This window comes from Idiotropiscis lumnitzeri, chromosome 4, assembly GCF_059441095.1.
Source record: "Idiotropiscis lumnitzeri isolate Australia: NSW breed Sydney's pygmy pipehorse chromosome 4, RoL_Ilum_1.0, whole genome shotgun sequence".
NCBI classification, from domain to species: Eukaryota; Metazoa; Chordata; class Actinopteri; order Syngnathiformes; family Syngnathidae; genus Idiotropiscis; species Idiotropiscis lumnitzeri.
In genome coordinates this window covers 12,932,592-12,951,749 of record NC_142394.1, presented here as the reverse complement: position 1 = coordinate 12,951,749, position 19,158 = coordinate 12,932,592, and the positions used below count along the sequence as shown (strand labels likewise).

At 39.1% G+C, this 19,158-nt stretch overlaps 3 protein-coding genes and 1 pseudogene across 4 annotated transcripts in view; all 4 read left to right on the top strand.

Moving 5' to 3' along the window:
• The window catches only part of LOC148338179 (uncharacterized), a 118,610-nt pseudogene extending 111,889 nt beyond the window's left edge, over window positions 1-6,721 (top strand). Inside the window, exons 21-30 of the transcript XR_015842921.1 lie at window positions 118-183; window positions 262-288; window positions 371-430; window positions 518-589; window positions 680-706; window positions 797-850; window positions 980-1,066; window positions 1,246-1,344; window positions 2,904-2,942; window positions 4,817-6,721. The product of XR_015842921.1 is annotated as an uncharacterized LOC148338179 (transcript). The remainder of the gene's footprint in view (window positions 1-117; window positions 184-261; window positions 289-370; window positions 431-517; window positions 590-679; window positions 707-796; window positions 851-979; window positions 1,067-1,245; window positions 1,345-2,903; window positions 2,943-4,816) is intronic.
• A 2,683-nt stretch (window positions 6,722-9,404) lies between these two features.
• rack1 (receptor for activated C kinase 1) lies at window positions 9,405-13,475 on the top strand. The gene is made up of 8 exons (XM_088294346.1): window positions 9,405-9,639; window positions 10,060-10,231; window positions 11,263-11,410; window positions 12,134-12,229; window positions 12,429-12,539; window positions 12,722-12,862; window positions 13,059-13,169; window positions 13,364-13,475. Exons 1-8 carry the CDS (start codon window positions 9,531-9,533, stop codon window positions 13,427-13,429), a joined length of 954 nt encoding a protein of 317 aa, XP_088150472.1. The 5' UTR covers window positions 9,405-9,530; the 3' UTR covers window positions 13,430-13,475.
• Window positions 13,476-14,107: 632 nt separating this feature from the next.
• On the top strand, window positions 14,108-15,602 carry LOC148338177 (nucleoside diphosphate kinase 5-like). The gene is made up of 5 exons (XM_088294246.1): window positions 14,108-14,243; window positions 14,336-14,532; window positions 14,843-14,943; window positions 15,027-15,145; window positions 15,253-15,602. The coding sequence occupies exons 1-5, from the start codon at window positions 14,118-14,120 to the stop codon at window positions 15,334-15,336; spliced, it is 627 nt and encodes a 208-aa protein (XP_088150372.1). The 5' UTR covers window positions 14,108-14,117; the 3' UTR covers window positions 15,337-15,602.
• A 607-nt stretch (window positions 15,603-16,209) lies between these two features.
• nme5 (NME/NM23 family member 5) lies at window positions 16,210-18,256 on the top strand. Its single transcript, XM_088294276.1, has 5 exons — window positions 16,210-16,447; window positions 16,845-17,041; window positions 17,756-17,856; window positions 17,935-18,047; window positions 18,127-18,256. Exons 1-5 carry the CDS (start codon window positions 16,301-16,303, stop codon window positions 18,208-18,210), a joined length of 642 nt encoding a protein of 213 aa, XP_088150402.1. The 5' UTR covers window positions 16,210-16,300; the 3' UTR covers window positions 18,211-18,256.
• The last annotated feature ends 902 nt before the right edge of the window (window positions 18,257-19,158 follow it).

Below are 19,158 nucleotides of genomic sequence, written 5' to 3'. Positions count from 1 at the left end.
TCACATTTGCAGAATGATGAGGCAAAAATATAAATGATGACTAGTATCTACTGCAGTCGAATCCCGACCTATTATGAGTGATTTCACATGGTGCTCCTTTGACTTTTATTCGCTCAGGTTCAAATGATTTCCCAACCAGGCCCCCCTGGCCCGCCAGGTCCACCGGGAGTTCCTGGTTCCATGGTAAGTGCTCTTATCATTATTGCAAGCAGCAGAAAATATTTAAGCAATCATAGTAGATTCACGTCAAGTGTTTTTCAGGGGCTGCATGGAATGCCTGGTCCAAAGGTAAGCATACAAGGCAAGCTCTCAGTGGATGTTGCGGTGTCATATAAAAGTTTGGTGCTTACGTTCTTGTATTGCAATGTAGGGCGAGCCAGGATTTGGGATAAAGGGCGATAGAGGGGACACCGGTTCTCCAGGACCCAAAGTGAGTAACCCAGCCGATGCGGTGGTATTGTTAAGGAAAACAGACAAGTTGCAGCAATGATCATGTGATGTTTTGCTATTATCGCAGGGATTGGACGGCATGCAGGGTCCACCTGGGTCTCCAGGTTTAGTGGGTCTTCCAGGGGCCAAAGGAGAAAAAGTAGGCAGCTGTTCACCGCCACAATTTGCACATTTACTGTATCACTGTAAAAAGTCATACTGAAACATGAGTCATGTGATCTGTTTACAGGGCAGGCCAGGGGAACCTGGACTTGACGTGAGTGTCTCAATAAGAATTTCAGTTGGATGGTTTCTAATTATCCTGCGCAGATGCTGCACTCTGACCTCTTTGTTGATCTTTTTGCAGGGTTTCCCAGGCCTCATGGGAGAGAAAGGTGACAGAGGGGAACGAGGAGAAAAAGTTAGTACAGCCCAAAAAATCTTGACTATTGTCATGTATGTGATTAAGTTGGTATTAATATGTCAGTATAACTAAATGTTGGTTGTTTTTTGTAAACCTAAGTGTTTGAATTGTTTTGTCTTCATCCAGGGAGACCGAGGAAGTTTAGGAAAGAGAGGACTGAAGGGTCAGAAGGGAGAACAAGGTCCTCCAGGCCTGGACCAACCCTGTCCTGTGGTACGGCACCGCTAACCCATAATACTGACCACTACTTAATGTATCGCTCACGTTTTACTTTTTCCTATGTCGTATCTCGTGTATCTCTTTGACTGTTGAAATTCCTATTTTCCGGTTGTCTTCCTCTCTGCAAGTTTCCTCATTCAAGTAGTCAATGTGTAACTGACTCTTGCTAACAGGGTTGTGATGACAAAAAAGGTCTGTCTGTGGAAGGAGCACTTTCTTCTCCTCCACCTCCTCTTCTACCTCCTTCTGGCCCTGTGGCCCCCTGTCCTGTGGTACAGTATCACTGCTCCTTCCTCCTTTGTACTTTCACCGTTCATGTGTGTTTATCTCATTTGGGTCTCTGTCAACTCCATTGAAACCCGTTGTTTGCACGGTGACACTAATAAATGTGAATATCTATGTCAAGGTTACTAATACTTAGGGAAATCATTGAAAAGGAATTATACTTACCCTGACCAGTTTTTATTTTTTAAATTATTTTTCCGTTGGCTGTAAATGACACTAGGAAGACTATATGTAATGTGTCATATTTTGTCACTTATTGTTAAAACAGTGCCTTTGAACACGGCAACAACTTTTCTAATTGAAACAGAACAGACCCGAGAGAAGAAAAATCAAGATTAATTTAGCGTATTTTCTGAACTACCGCTGACAGAAAAATCAACACAAAAGCCGCACGCATCGTATTAGCCGCATGGTTCAAAATCTAGGGAAAAAAAGTAGTGGCTTATAGTCCGGAAAATATGGTACTTAAAACAATGGATAGAACAATTCTACAGACCACACTTTGAGTGCCAGGTTTTTGTCAAAATGAGACCGGTATAAACATTTTATGAACTTTTTGCTCTATAACCCATATAACTCTACTGGGAAAAAATTGAGATGGAAGTAAAAAATGAACAAGTGTTATAATAATGGACATGCACTAATGTACACCCTCTTATAACTAAGGATGTGGCTGTGTTCAGAATTAACAAATCACATTCCAGCTCATGTTAAATAGGAGACAGCACACATGCCGCCATTTAAGTGCTCTTATTAACCCAAAATCAATTTAGTTTCATCGTGTTTTTCCTTCTGGCAAAAACTTACAAAGTTTGTGTGATAACTGTCTGGTATTTAGAACCATTGGTAATTCTTTCCTCCTTGACTACTGTAACTGATTGCTTACAGTACGTATATCAAACCATAAAAAAAATTTCCAACGTGCGTTTGAGAGAATTAGAGAGTGCTTTTGCTTTTGCTTTTGTTATTTTGGCAATATATTCAAAAAGTATGTTTGGCACAAACACAACACTGCTCCATACCTACAATCAAATACAATATTGCCGCAACCCCTTTGGGCGCCCTCAGATGAAAATTCTGATGGTGCCCCAACCCTGTTTTTCAGGTGTTCTGACCGATATTTGAACATCATGTCAAGTGCATATCGGCGCGTTCATGATGTTGATGTCACAATGTGCCCCCAATAAATGATGGTGCCCCATGAACTGAGCGTTATCTGCATATGGGGAGCAAACATAGTGGTGGTGGAATCATGCTTTTTGACTTTTCCTCAGCTGGAAATGGGGCCTTAGTCAACATGGAGGGAATTATGAACAGTTCCCTAAAAAAAAACTAAGGCTTCTCCACCAAAAAAATAAAAAGAAGTCACGAAAAGCCCACAAGAACATCTTAACTTTATTTGGTTATCAGAGGCACTTGAAATAAACTTGGATTTGAACAGGGGTGTGTAGACTTTTTATATCCCCTGTGATAATGCAGCAAACACTTAAATTCCTATACATTTAGTGGTTTGTTAATGAACCTTTCTGTTGTTGTTATCACGCAGGGACATGATGGTCTGCCCATACCAGGCTGCTGGCACAAGGTGAGAAATCTAACTGGATATACAGTTTCCATTAAAATATTAGCCTTTTTATTACAACTAACTGGGGTAATTACAAATTACAAATCCAATCACTTTGGAACTTTGTATGAAACATGCATGGAAACTGATTCCAATGATGTGTGAATCCTTCTCAACCAGTCCGCAATTGAAATCACCACAAAGACAGATACTAAATTATTTACCACAGTTTTCACATTCACCCTTGCTGATGCGAGGACGCAGTCGTTTTGCTTTGCTGAGCAGAGAGCAGCAACGCGGGCAGTAACCATCCGACGTCATCATCACAGAATGCATGGCGCATGCGTGAAAAAAATGGCAACTTATATGCAAAATAAAGTTTCTACAACGTGTAATTCTGAAATTATTTTAGAAATGTTTATCTTATAATTATGTGACAAACAAATAAATTATATAAAGCAAAACGAAGTTCCGTTTAACAGGGTTTGTCGCCACTCTACCATGCAAAGCAAAAGCCATATACTGGTAAATTAACCACACCCAGAAACACCACCAACTTCTCTGGGTCCGAGGCCATCTGAGAGGGCCTGACTCAAAGTGGAAATGTGTGCTGTGGTCTGACGAGTTCACATTTCCATTTGTTTTTGGAACTCATGGACGCTGTGTCCTCCGAGGCATAGAGGCCATCCTTATTTTTATCAGTGCAATAATGAAAAACCAGCATCTGCGATTGTATGGATAACTTCAAATCTTAATGCTGAGTGGTACTTACAGTTTTTGAAACAACATATGCTGCCATCCAAGCATTGTCTTTTTCATGGACGCCCCTGCTTATTTCAGAACGACAACGCCAAGCCACATTCTGCACATTACACAACACTGTAGTAAAAGAGTGCGAGTACTAGACTGACTTGCCTGCAGTCCAAACCTACTATTTAATATGTGTGGCGCATTATGAAGAGTAAAATATGACAATGGAGATCACAGACTGTTGAACAGCTGCAGCTGTACGTCAAACAAGAATGTGAAAGAATTCCACCTGCAAAGTTTCCATAAGCGTCCTCAATTCCCAATACTTATAGTTGCTAAAAGGAAACGTGACGTAACACACTGGTAAACATGCACCTATCCTAGTTTTGTTTTTTGTTTTTTTAAGTATTGCTGGCATCACATTCAAATGAGTGAATGTTTCCAAAATACAGCAACATTTATCAGTTTGAACTTTAGATTTAACATAAAATTAAACATATTGTGAAAAGGTTTCACAAATCATTGTATTCTGAGTTTATTTGTTTTATACAACATCCCAACTTCATTGGAATTGGGAATTGTACTTAAGTGCACTGCTTGACACAGGGATAATTTATATGCATAGCAGTGTGTGAGCGTGTCGTTGTAACATTGGCACTGTTGAATAAATGAGTTGAATGCAAATGAATCATAATGTTATTGTGATTACTAAACAACTAATCGTGTATGTTTGCTCTCTATTCTTCTTTTGCAGTGATGACTATGACTAACCAGCAGCATGGAATCTGTACATAATGTTTTTTGGTATATATTGCAGCTGATTACCACCACCTTTTCATTTGTATTTTTTTTTTTAAATAAACGTTTTTTTTTATATAATATATTGATACAGGGACAGCTCTGCAGTATTTTAAGAACTCAAGAGACCCATGATGTTGAATCACCAAACGTGCTTTAAAAAAAAAAAAAATGAACTGGAAGTGGGACTCTTCCTTTGAAGGGCAGTCCGGGCACAGTGTGCTGAAGTCTAACTGCCATACTAACCAAGTCTGACTTACTCGGCTTGAAGGATGCTATAATAGATCCCCGCAGTGGCTGCTGAAGGAGTGTGCGTCACTCTTCTCGCCCTCTCTTTTTTCTGAAAGGAGGAGATGGCCAGGCAAAAGCTGAAACGCAAGCGTCTCATTCAGCCATGAAGGCGAGCGGGAGTGTCTGCTGGGGAAAAGGACACTGAAAGGGGCAGAGAGAATGGAGGCAGATTGGCCTTTTTGGAGAAGAACATGCCCTGTGTCTCACTGAACACTTAAATCCTCCATTAGGGGAAGTCTCCTGGAGGGGTCGACAAATCCACTTCCGCAATCTCCTGGAAGCTTTTGCTGATGACGTAATGTGACGTCATTGGCACATAGGGAAGGATTTATGGAAAGTTATGATTTTAGTCATTTATTTGGCTATGGAGTGAAGATCTTCCCTAATTAACTTCATAATCTATGTTGTGGATGAATATAATGGAGATAATAGATTTTCAAGCACTCTTTTATAGGTTTTTGATTTTTTTTTTTTCTTTCATCAGTGGCAGTGGAAATCTGTTACATTTTGCATTCCTATGCATTGCCATGTTTATTAACCGATTTGAAGGAGCCTTTACAGTATTCATAGTAAACGAATGCGTCATTCAATGGAGCTAATTAGCTTCATCAATTTATTGGTTGCGTTTTATTTATCTTAAAACCTGCCATTACCACGTGTAATTTAATGTGACTGGTCATGGTCATTTAATCCCAGATGAACACATTTTTGTTCTCTCTTGCTGCTGTGTGTTCCTTGTATGATTTTTTTTTTGTTTTGTTTTTAAATATTAGTCAATTGAACTGATGACTGACTGACTAAATTATTTTTATTTTGGTCAAGTGTCTACCAACTTATCGTTTTGGAATTCAGTTTTATTTCGTAACCATACACTGCCTTTGAATGCCGGTAATGCTGCCTTATTGTGAGCCGTGTTTGAATTGTCACAAAAAGGTTTTAGTCCAAGCAGTCAAAGGACTGTTATTGGTGTCATTTTGTCTTTGCAACACATTTACAGGGCCTGAATAATTTGTTTACTTATCTGGACTTATTATATATTTGCAAAGTTTCGTTAAATGCGGCATGAATATTTAAAGATGCAGGATGAATACAATTATTTTGCTACATGTACACAAACAAAGATGATAGAAAGAGAGCTACATGAAAAGTAGTATATTTAACAACATTGGGTAAACCAATATTTTATTGGCATGACTGACAGTTGGAAAATGTTTGTTTAGTTGGTTATAATACAGAATTGCTATGCAGTTGTAATATTTTCTCATATACCGCAATAGATGGCAAATAGGAAGTTCGAGTAGACCTTCTAGTTTTAATATTCTATTTTTTACAACTTGGACTGCAATTTGCTTTAAAGAAAATGCATAGACTACTTATTCTCGCTGACCTTGTTTTTTTTTTCTTCATTATCAATATTCAGGCTCTAAAATGTCACCAAAGCAAGTAATACCAACTATGTGTGCCAAATTTCTATTCTGACACAGCGATAGAAAAATAGAAGGATGTGTAGGTCCCAGTCAATTTACTTGTATATAAACATTCACTTATGAAGTTCTATTTGCAGGGTTCTCTGTATATGAGAAGCTTACCGTCAGATCACATATAATACCAATACAAACATTATCAGTGAATCAGAAATGCTAAACCAGCTTACAGTCACAGGAAAACATCAAGTGTTGCTATTTGACTGGAAGCTGTGTGGATGTCTGACAATTAACATAGGACTAGAATTTGTCTCACAGGTTGGATCCGTTTTAAGACTTAATGGAGTAAGTAGCTCAATTTCTATATTGTTTTGGTGTTGTAGCCAATAATATCACAGTATTAGGTTGACTTTGTGAGAATGTTTGGTTGTGTATTTGGTTAAAAAAAAGAATTGAGCTATTTTTGTAATTATTGTCTAAATATGTGTTTAACTTGGGTCAATTTAACCTGACTGAAATAAACGATGGGTTTATGCTTTCCTTGTCCCTCACATGATACTCATTTGAGTTGATTTAACATAAATACACATTTTGTTTGCCTTCAGCCTTACCCTGCAGCTGCAGCAATGACTGTATTGTTTGGCTTTGTGCAGAGATCGGAGAGCTTAAAGGTTATTTGTTTTCTGTTATTGGTTGCATGAATGTGTTAAGGCACGTAAAGATGCTATTAAAGAATCTCACACAAATGCTGTACGCTATGACAAGGACACTGAAGGTGAATGTTGATTTCAATTTTCCAAGTTCATTTGAACTAAATAGGGGCGAACTATTTTCAAATGTCCCCTTTTTGTATAACCGGTTAAAAAAGTAAATCTTGAGACTCAATAACAGGTAATGATAGTTTGCTCTGGAAAACCTCATCATAGAAAAATTATGTTAACATCTGCCTGAACTGTTTACATCAACGCTGACCACTCTGTTTTTAATATCAAATAAAGCTAGTGTGAAAAATTTGGGCTGTTTTGTGGCTGTCAGTTGTTCATGAATCAAAAATTGGACTTGTTTGTCCACTGCAGAGATTCTTTGTGAACAGAACAGTTTGATTACTTTGTTTGTTGTTTGTTTGTTTGTTTTTTTTGGGGGGGGGGGGTAAATGAATATGACATTGTTCAATCAATGTATTGTGTCACTGTCTGGGGCAAATTAACAACTTAATGAACCAAAATTTCTTTCTGCTAAACCACCACAAAACAGAGGAACGTGTTTTCGGCAATACAGAAAAGAAGATTGCTGTTCAAAAACACCTGGAGTTACTGTCTTTAGAAACCAAAGACCAAGTCCGAAATCTTGGGGTGCTGATAGACTTTCCACTATCATATCAAATCAATCACTAAAACAACCCCCTAAAACAGCTTTTAACTTGCTGGAAAACATATAGACTGACCTGACTGAATGCTCACATGCTCCAAGAAGACCAGGAGAAAATTATCCATGCTATTATCTCCAGTAGACTTGATTATTGTAACGGTCTTCTTACTGGATTCCCCCAAAAGAGCATCAATCAGATTCAGCTCATTCAAAATGCTGCATCTTGGGTTCTGACCAGAACAAGGACATCAGAACATATCACTCCAATCCTAAAGGCCCTACACTGGCTCCCAATGAGCTGGAGAGTAGATTTCAAAATTCTGCCACGGGTCTATAAATCACTAAATAGTTTACGTCCTGAATACGTTAAAGAAATTCTGATCACTTATAAACCAAGTAAGGCTCTGAGGTCTGCAGACTTAAGTTAGTGAGTGGAGCCTAGAGTTCATAGTAAAAATGTTCACATGGTCACAAATGAAATAAGATGCCAAAAGAAGTGAAGTCAGCCTGGATGCTCTCTTTGTACCAACACCAAGGCCAACATTAAAATAGAGTAGCACAGTAGGCCTACGTAAGTGTTCATCAAAAACATGACAGGTTTTATTCCTAAAAAAAGTATTTTGGTTGTTGTAAGGCACTGTGGTATTATGAAGTGTCAACATTAGTAATGTTATTAAATATAGGTAGATGTGGAAAAAGTGCACTTAAATTGTGTGGTTAATATGTATGGCAACCTGTGATTGGCTGGCAACCAATTCAGGGTGTCCCCCGCCTAGTACACAAAGACAGTTGGGATAAGTTCCATTGGCCCACAACCCTCTTGAGGAAAATTGGTTTGGATAATGCATTGGCAAATTAAAAAAAATACATAATTGTTTAAAAACAAACAGATTAACTGCAAATGTCCATTTATGTTGCACATGAAAGTTAATTACAACAGAACTCTACTTGGAAAGTGATTCCATTGTACATCACTGCATAGAATCTGTGTACCGTACAATAGAATACACACTCCGAGAATCAAATTAGAAATAAGAAATACCACTTAAATAACTTAAATAACTTTAATAACTTAAAATAAAACAAAATACATTACATACAACCAATTCATGTTTTTCAGTTCAGGGGTCATGAAACATGAATATTAAATGTAGTAGCTATGATAGATCAAATATTCCCAACCACAGTGCCGTAGCATAGTGTGTCGTGAAGGATCATCATGTATGTCACAGTAAATTATCAAAATTCAATAAATTGGTCTGAAAGTAATTACATTCACATTATCTGTGCTATGCCAGCGACAGTGACAGGCAGACAATAAAGTAGTCTTCCACTAGATGGCAGAATGGACAACTAATCAGTGTATCCACCATGTGCCATTCATACAAAATAATGGCTTTGGCTACCTACCTTAAACAGGCCCAATGTTCACGAAGTGAATTTGTGAATATCCCGAGAGGAGATCAACATTATTTTAGTTTACATCGTGTTTGTGGCGTTTATGTTTGGTGGTGTGCCGTAAGATTTGTTTGTAAAATATGTGACACATGACCCAATAAAAGTTGGGAAGCACAGTTTTAGATTATACACCCCATTTGTATGAATTACTGGGAAGTTTATTATAATACTGTGTGGGAAATATTTGTACTTCCTATTTCAGTTATTATATACTCCCAATTTTACTGATTTATTGACCGACTGTTTTCTTAGTGCAAAAAAACGCAATGAATGATCATACTAGTTTAAAAAAAAAAAAAAAAATTTCTGCGTGAGCAATTATTCTCGTTACTTTTCGTCAAACATACGACGTCAACATTTCCCAGAATCCTTTGCTGGTTTTCACCTCTCTCATAGTTTTTGCATCCGGGTCTCAACTTCCTTTTCCTCTCTGCCTAGCTGCGATGAGGACATAAGGTAAACTTGGACCTTTGAAAATCCGAATCCATCCTCATTGAAGGCTTCGCCGATCGACGCCAAAATGACCGAGCAGATGACAGTGAGGGGGACCCTCAAGGGGCACAGTGGATGGGTCACCCAGATCGCCACTACGCCTCAATATCCCGACATGATTCTGTCGGCGTCCCGAGGTGAGGTTCCCCGCCGGTTTCGCCAACATGGCTGCGCTAGCATAAGGCGGCTAGCAAGTTGCCCGTCGTGGCGATAAATAAAGCTTACTAATGTTGGGAGTGGCTTCAAACGTATACTGTTGTTAATAGTAAGGCAATGCTTTGTTTTCAGAGTAACAAAACTGGCCAGACGTGAGAGAAGCCATTTTCTTTAGCCGCGTAGCCGACTGTAGAATGAAGAATGGTCGAGTTCTGAAATCATGTCGAACTCTGACGCGACAATAAGAAGTACATGCCACACTTAAAATCAAAATATGGTTGATGTATATCGAGTGGATTTTTTTTCCTCACGTCAGCATTTCGGGCTAATATGTTTCAGTGTCCTTTCTGAGTTAAAATGTTAATTTGACTTAACCGAGCTCTTGTATTTCTTCCTCACAGATAAGACCATCATCATGTGGAAGCTGACCCGCGAAGAAACAAATTACGGCATCCCCCAGCGCTCCTTGAAGGGCCATGGTCACTTTGTTAGCGATGTTGTCATTTCCTCCGACGGACAGTTTGCCCTGTCTGGAGCCTGGGATCACACCCTCCGCCTATGGGATCTCAGCACGTAAGTACATTGTGATATGGAGAATGTGAAAGGCCTCTAATACATGATACATTAACCTCAACCTTCAGCTTTTACATATCTGTTATTTCCTAGATACATTTGCATCCACTGTTCAACGTATCTAATACTTTAACCATGGCCAACTTCGTGGAAACTCTCCTTTACAACAATTTACAGTATTAAAAGGCACTGTGTCAGTTACGGGTGCTATTTCTCTATGCAACACATCCATACGGCGCACTCATGGTAAAGCATATGTTACCTTAAAACGTACTGTACCATACATGCACACTAGCGAAAGGTTTTAAAATGATGAAATTTATGGGGCCCTTACCGGTACATACTGGTGTTCCTATGGCGTCTTCTTTTACACGCACCCTTCACCATTTAACGTCTGCAGACTGTCCTCGGTCACATCCTCCTTTCTGTTATAGAAGCGGTGCGTTGGCAGGAACTTCTCCAAGTCAGTCAAGCGAGGTGCTCATCAAAGTCACACATTTTCATATTTTGGAACTCCGTGCACACACAAAGCATGCCACATTATCGGGCACCCCCTCCATTTTGGAGAAAATTAAAAACTTAAGTGCGCCTTATGGTCGTGAAAATGCGGTAACACTTGATTGAATTTGCAGATATCGCTCATGTCTCATTACATGAACTGTCACAAATTTCCTACGGCATTAACGACAAATGAATCCCCTTAACTCTAAAACATTGCATACTGCTTTTGAATTAGATTCCCCTTAGTGCAACTACCATGTGCATGTTTTTTATATACTTTGTCGAAACTGATCCTTTTGGAATAAGTATTGTTAAAAAGCCAAATTAAAGGTGACAACACATTGAGTTGGTGCTTCTTTGGCCAAATGTCATGAATTATGGTGTAGTTTAGCAAAGATTTCGCTAATTTTCTTCACTGTACCGTCATTGGTAAAATAAAATAAAAAATGTCTTCATTTTATGCCAGTAATTATTACATTGACTGCACCGTAATATTCCCAATATAAATACCTCTGTGAATGTCTCCACAGTGGCAACACCACTCGCCGCTTTGTTGGCCATACCAAGGACGTTCTGAGCGTGGCATTCTCTGCCGATAACCGCCAGATTGTGTCAGGCTCTCGGGACAAAACCATCAAGCTGTGGAACACACTTGGAGTCTGCAAGTACACAATCCAGGTGGGTGGCTAAAATGAGATCTTTGCAGTTGATTTTAAGAGATGGATGAGGCTCATTGTAAACTTCCATATCAATATCTTTTCAAACATAAAGCTGCAATAATTAATCCAATAAATTACATGAACTAAATGTTGCAGCAAAATTTATGCCCCAAAACTTAGAACAATGTAGATCAATTTTCAACACACATGGGCACCTTCGTGAAGTTTAGAATGGTTTCCCCACCCACAAAACAAGGCATAACAGATGTGATCACATCAAATGACACCCATCTACTCAACACGTAGACTGGCTCACATCAGATGACACCCATCCACTCAACACGTAGACTGGCTAACGGTCAGCCAGATGATGGCAGCCAAGTGACTCGCTCTCGCACTCGTTCAATCTTATGTCACTTACAAGGCCAGGCCCCACCTTGTAAAGCCACACAAATAAAGAGACAGCATAATGTACTGTGTGGGCATGGCAGTCCCAAATGGACACAAAATAAGACATGTACCTCACTTGTCTTTATTGTACAGATGTTTCTTAATCATGCAAAAATGTATTTTTATCAGATTATTCGTTGAAATAATTGGTAGCATACTTGATTAAAAAAAAAACTGAATCGGTGGCTGATCACAGTCCAAATTAAACATGCTGGTCTTTCATGACTAAAGCCAAACATGGGACATGGAAAATGATTCCAGCTAAGTCACGGTGTGTTATGCCTCCTTACAGGATGAAGGCCATTCCGAGTGGGCGTCTTGCGTGCGTTTCTCCCCCAACAGCAGCAACCCCATTATTGTGTCTTGTGGCTGGGACAAGATGGTCAAGGTATGCTGTTCCTTCCAGACTGCTCACCTAAAGTGTTTGTCAATTTGCCTTTGCCAATGATTATTTTAAAAATGCATGTATTATCTTAGTTTCGTACACTGATGAAACACGTTTTGCTATGAAGGCTCAAGGCTCTGCTAGATCATGTGAAGGTTACACAAAATTCATATGAGTAACTTTTTTGTTTATTTGCTCCAAGGTGTGGAACCTTGCCAACTGCAAGCTCAAGACAAACCACATTGGCCACTCTGGTTACCTGAACACAGTGACAGTCTCTCCTGATGGCTCTCTGTGTGCATCTGGTGGAAAGGTAAACTCAGCATGCAGTCTGTGGCTCAGATTGCAATGTTTTTAGCTGTGATGTAGTCTAAACTCATCTGTGTAATCAGTGATGATAAAGAGGCTGTTTCTGAGCGTTAGCACGGCCTTAAAATCATTGTGCCCAAGTACAATGACAACCTCACTGGAATACGTTTGTCTTGTCCTCTTCAGGATGGTCAAGCAATGCTGTGGGACCTGAACGAGGGCAAGCACCTCTACACCCTTGACAGCGGTGCCAACATCAACGCCCTCTGCTTCAGCCCCAACCGATACTGGCTGTGCGCCGCCACAGGCCCCAGTATCAAGATCTGGGTAATATTATAACACTTTGTCAAGCCATGTTGGTTATTTTTTGAGTGCCTCTGTGTGACGGTGATGAAACATCCAATGCCAACTGTATTATTTGATGATAAAGAGGCTGTTTCTGAGTTGTTTTCAAATTAAAGCTTTTCTCTACACCCAACTCCTTCAGTGCATCCTGACTTAGTTTCCCCCCCCATTTCCTCAGGATCTGGAGGGCAAGATTATTGTGGATGAGCTGAGACAGGAGGTCATCAGCACAAACTGCAAGGCCGAACCCCCGCAGTGCACCTGTCTGGCCTGGTCTGCTGATGGACAGGTACATGCTTGATTCAGTACAGATGTCAAAATGATGGTGCCCAGTGATTATTCCTATTCACTACAAACTCTGATGTCCACTGGTGACACTCCTGCAAATCTGAGGGGCCAAATGGATGTTTTTTGTCAACATAGTGACATTATTTTCGATTAATATTAACATGTCAACCCCGTTTTGTGTGTGTGTGTCTACAGACTCTGTTTGCTGGCTACACTGACAACCTGATCAGAGTGTGGCAGGTTACCATTGGAACCCGATAAGAACTTTTCATCAAAGCAACTTTGAATAAAAGACTGTTTGAAATAATGTGTGTATGGTTTTCATGCTTTAAAATGGGTTATCCAGAAATTAACTTTTGCTGCCATTGACGGATGTAGTAGCCAAAAAATACATTCATCTTACCTGGGCTGGCAGTGAATGAGTTAAAAACTTCATCTTTAATTTGATAACATGAATTGTACAAATATACCAAAATGGCACCCGGTTTTGAAACGTCTATGTAGCAGATCATTGTCATGTGTGTGTGTATATATTTTTTTCAAGTTTTTCTGAACATTTTTTGTTGTGTGCTATTAAGGTCAATATTGTTTCGCTGTCAAGTTTGACTTGGCTCTTAAATTAGACTGGTGATCAAATGCTGTTTATTGCCTTTTGGGTGATGTTCGCTGGATGGCAGTGATGTTTCACTGGAGAAGCTAATTGATAGCTGGAACACGAAATTGTTTATCCAAACAGGAGAATAAGAGTTGGAGAACTAATTTAGAAACTTGTTCTTGGGTTAAACCAAAGGTGGTAGGGCGTGGGATTGCTGAGAATGTCCGTCTTATTTCGGCCCGTTTCTCCTGGACGCTAGATGTGCATTGTTTACCGTATCCAAGCAACGTAATGAACAAGACTGAGACCGCACCAACGTTGAATAGGCGCCGCTTATTCGTCATTTCGGCAAAAATGGACCCTGTTTCGTTTCCTCGTATTCATTTAGAACGAACTTTGGCGCTCATTAAGCCAGATGCAATTCGTAAAAGCGAGGAGATTGAGGACATCATTCTGAGAAAGGGGTTCTCTATTTTGCAGGTATGTTAAATGTTGAATTGAAATGCTTAGCGAATTCGAGTGTGTTAATGTTCCCTGAGCGTATGTGTGTAACAAACAATTTATCTTGGCAGAAGAGGAGACTGCAGATGACTCCAGAACAGTGCAGTGACTTCTATGCAGAACATTACGGAAAACAAAAATTTCCCAGCTTGACTGCCTATATGAGCTCTGGTCCAATCATTGCTTTGACTCTGGCCCGAGAAAATGCCATAGCCCACTGGAAAACAATCATTGGACCTGCTACGGTTGCAAAAACTCAAATAGAATGGTAAGTTCCTGATCTGCAAGAACCAGTACATTTCAATACTCCTATCAACTCATTTTTAACTAGTCTTTATGCAAGTCTTGTTTTAGCTCCTTTATTTCATAAGCCAAAGAAAACGCTTTTCGTGCACATTGTTTGCATCTTGGCAAAGGAGAAGTGCTCAGTCAGAGAAATTGGACTTTTGTAGTCTTACTCCTTCAGTTGCAGTTCAGCTTGTGACGTATGGGAGCAGAAGTTTTTTTTTTTTCAGTATTTATGTTCATTCAGTCCTTATATTTCTTACTATGAATGTGTATTTGGATTTCTCTTGTAGCCTTAGAGCAAAATATGGTACATCTGATCTGCAGAACGCCTTACATGGCAGCGAATCATTTCATGCTGCAGCCCGAGAGATCAAATTCATGTTCCCCAACAGTAAGATATTACACACACACACATTGTTGTTTGTTTTTATATGCAACACTTGCACAACCTATAATTGTATTCAAAATATTTAGCCTTGGTTGAGGTCTTTCCCACAAAAGAAGAAACAGAAGAATACCTGAGTCGATATGTGAATGAAACATTGCTACATGGACTCACTGAGCTCTGCAAACACAAACCACTAAACCCCCGTGTAAGTATTTAAGTTTGTTTTAATATTCAAGACATACAACTTAATTAAACACTGATTACCTCTATGACCTCAAGTTCCTAAAAACATTACATTGTGTTCTTCAATAGGTTTGGCTTGCTGACTGGCTTGTGGAAAACAACCCAAATGGGCCTCAAATATGTGATGGAGCGTTTGTAAAAGAAGCAAAATGACTGATGAAAAAGGGTAATATAGTGGAAACTTCAGAGTTGAGCCGTTGACTTGGAAGTTGTTCAAATTTCACAACAATTGGAATTCATGTAGTGTAAGGTAAATTAAATGTTTCCATTTCAAAGTATTTACTACATAAAACCTTTATTTACTGTAATAATAAATGGGAAATACATTATTTTGGACACTATTGCTCATATTTGTCCCCATATACAATAAACTTCTGGAAATCTATAAATAAAATATAAAATAACAAATTGAGCACAGATATTCAATGGCAGGACACAATGGGATAACAAAACACATCCGTCATATGTTACAGTACTTTAAATGAAAAGTGGAGGTGTTAATAAAAAAGTCTTCTGAAGCGCGGAAATGGAAATAAAAGCTGATGTGTTTTCTTTTATCACTCTGCAGCAAACGTAAAACAATTGCCATCTATTGCTCCAAAACGTTTGAGAGAAACATGATTCAATTTAAGATATATACACTACTACCCATTACATTATCACCCACTGCACGTTTTCTAAAGTCCTAACCACCATATAGCCGGAAAATCAACACCCCAACACTGTTCTCTTCTCAACCGAGCACATAGAAATGCATTTTGAAACTCATGACAAAAAGAAATCCCAAATTTGGTGAAATAATTGAGTTGATCCACTCGTGTCTGTCGGAAGTGGATGAAATACTTATCTGTCTTTCAGAAGAACCCCATCATGAAATGAAGTCCTTCTTCTCACTGACATGATTTCGTTTTGTTGCCACTATTTGGCAATTGTCCTGAACCATTGCGCTGTGTGTGTTGTGATCCATCTTATAGCAAGTACTGACGTCATGGTCACGGAGGGCCGAGCGTAGTGTGACGTCATAAAGCAACCTTCTCCCCAATCGCCACCCGTCAAGACTTTCACGCTGCTATCAGAATGCAATAACAGTGAAGACAAGAGCAATAAACAGCATTGGATGGAGGAGGGAACGCGCAAGGAGGACGAAAGTCCATTCCCTCGCATTTATGTAGAAAGAACTTTGGCGATCATTAAACCAGATGCGATTCACAAAAGTGAGGAGATTGAGGACATCATTCTGACATCGGGCTTCACTATTTTACAGGTCGGTCTCAGTCAAAATGCATATAGACGTGAATGTATTTCTTTCTATTACCTGAAGGGGGTGTCTTGTGCAAGAAAAGGCTAATTCATATTGTTGGCCGCTTATTATAAGGGATTTTCACAACAGGCTCTACTCAACCTTATTTCTAGAGCACTTTAAAACAACCACGGCTGCATACAAAGTGTTGTATGTGGAGGGAAAATGAGTCATACAACAACAAAGACAGTTAAATCAATAAATCAAAAGCATAAAAGCAGTGAAACGCTACTAAACTAAAATGATATGGTTCCTTGCCATAAAGCTGAGCGTGTTCAGTGATAATGGAAATGATCTATCAAAAGTTGTGTTGATCTCTAAATATTTCACTGAAGTGTCTATGATCATTCATCCCATGCAGAGGAGGAAACTTCAATTAAGTCCAGAACAGTGCAGTGACTTCTACACGGAACATCATGGAAAACTAACCTTTCCCAAATTGACAGCGTACATGAGCTCTGGTCCAATCATTGCTTTGACTCTGGCTCGGGACAACGCAATAGCCCACTGGAAGGCCATCATTGGACCGATCAAGGCTGCAGAAACTCATCCAGAATGGTTTGTTCCATTTGAAACTGGCTTTTTGTTGGGTATAACTGGCACACACTGGCTGCCAGGATGGCCGAGTGGTCTAAGGCGCCGCGTTCAGGACCCAGTCTCCCCAGGAGGCCTGGGTTCGAATCTCGAATTTCCCCATTGTGGGACTAATAAAGGCAATATATGATGCATAAGAAGGCTGTTCGTAAAACCAACTCAGAATTGCAATTATCCAGTGGAAAGTATTTCAGTCTAAAATCTCAATATCACTTTTCTCTCTGACAAACAAAACAAAACTATGTCAGAACATGGATTGGTATTCGATTTCATTTAACTGATTCACTAAGGGGATTATAGCAATGGATTGTTATTTTTATTACATTTATTTTTCAATCTAATGGCCTTCTGATTTTTTTCCTTTCAATAGGAATTCTATTGAATATAATTCAGCCTAGAGTTGTGTCTAAAGTCTTTTGACTGACTCAACAGCATCTCTCTTATGTAAACCATTTGAATCGACTCGACACAATCAAACAATTTCCTTGTGATCAAGTCATTGGCTCATAAAGAACACGATGCCCTCAAAATATATGAGCTAGGTAAAGTAAGTGGCCAAACACATTTAACGTCGTTTCATCAACATTTTACCACATACATTTTTTTTTTTTTAGTTTTTCACTTGAATTAATACCTTTTATTGACATTTTTGAAACGTTTCCATGTTGTTCCCCCCAGCCTTCGAGCAAAATACGCCACGTCAGAGTTGGAGAACGCTCTCCATGGCAGCGAGTCATTTCATGTGGCGGAGCGAGAGATCAAATTCATGTTCCCAAACAGTAAGGAACTCATTCACATGCATGCGCTGTTGTTTGCATTAAATGCAAAGGCCATTCTGAACTACACATTTTTTGTAGCTCTAACTGTTCCCACAAGAGAGGAAACAGAAGAATACCTGAGTCGATATGTGAACCAAACTTTGCTCCAAGGACTCACTGAGCTCTGCAAACACAAACCACTCAACCCCTGTGTGAGTAACGTCACACACATGTATCCATCACTACTGAATAGAATTATTTATGTGTATCCCCCTATTTCCCTTTCAAAAGGTTTGGCTTGCTGAGTGGCTCATCAAAAACAATCCAAACAAGCCTCAGATATGTGATGGAGCTGTTGTGGAAGAAGCAGAATGAAATCACGGAAAAGAATGAAGAAGAAAACAGGAAATTATGATGCAATTCACCTATAAATATCCTATAATTTAGAAATTGAATGATTGAAATTAAATCTATGTTCTCTATATTTCCCCAATTCTTTATTCAAAGGGACAGTGTGAAGAATTTAGTGTCATCTCGTGTTGAACTAATAGAGTGCAACAAACCGAAGTTTGAAGCACTATAGCGCCTCAGAGAGACCACACTTGACAAGTCTACCACCAAGTTCTTCAGCAGAGGTGTAATCAAAATACAATATCATCATAAACCACTTCTAATATTCCCTCAGGTGATGAAATAAGTGCACAAGCTGTCATCAGTGATTCCCGCGAATATGTGATCGAGGGTGATTTGTACGGTTAGCTGCCACCAATGTAATATAATTGGCAATTACTATGCCTAAAATTGTTTTGAAAAAAAAAAAAAAACTACGTTCATGTGCGTTAACTTTTTTTTGGGCATATTATTGAAATGAATTGTGGGTTTTTAAATGAATGAACTGTGAAAAATCCAAACATTCTACACACAGTGTCTTTAAACACCTCTTTTACATATGTCAATGACACAACAAAAACCAGCGATATAACAGGTATGACAAAAAGGAGAGAGGAAAAGTAATATTTCAGGGACCACCATTAAACAAGTATACATTTCATAGTGATGGGGAATTTTTATAGTGAAACAAATTGCACGAAGAACTGAGGGTTGTATTAAACAGTGGTTCTGAAAGTATTGTCCAAGTAGCTTAGGGTACATGAATAATTAAATTAAAAAAAAAAAAGATCAGACGGTGATTGTCAGATCCATTTTATTCGTTTTTTAAAATTCAATCATTAGGTAAGTACAGTTGAGTTGTACTTAAAATTTAATGTACAAAAAAATCGTTGTCAAGCAAAAAATGTCCAAAGTTGGCCAAGTTTATCTTCT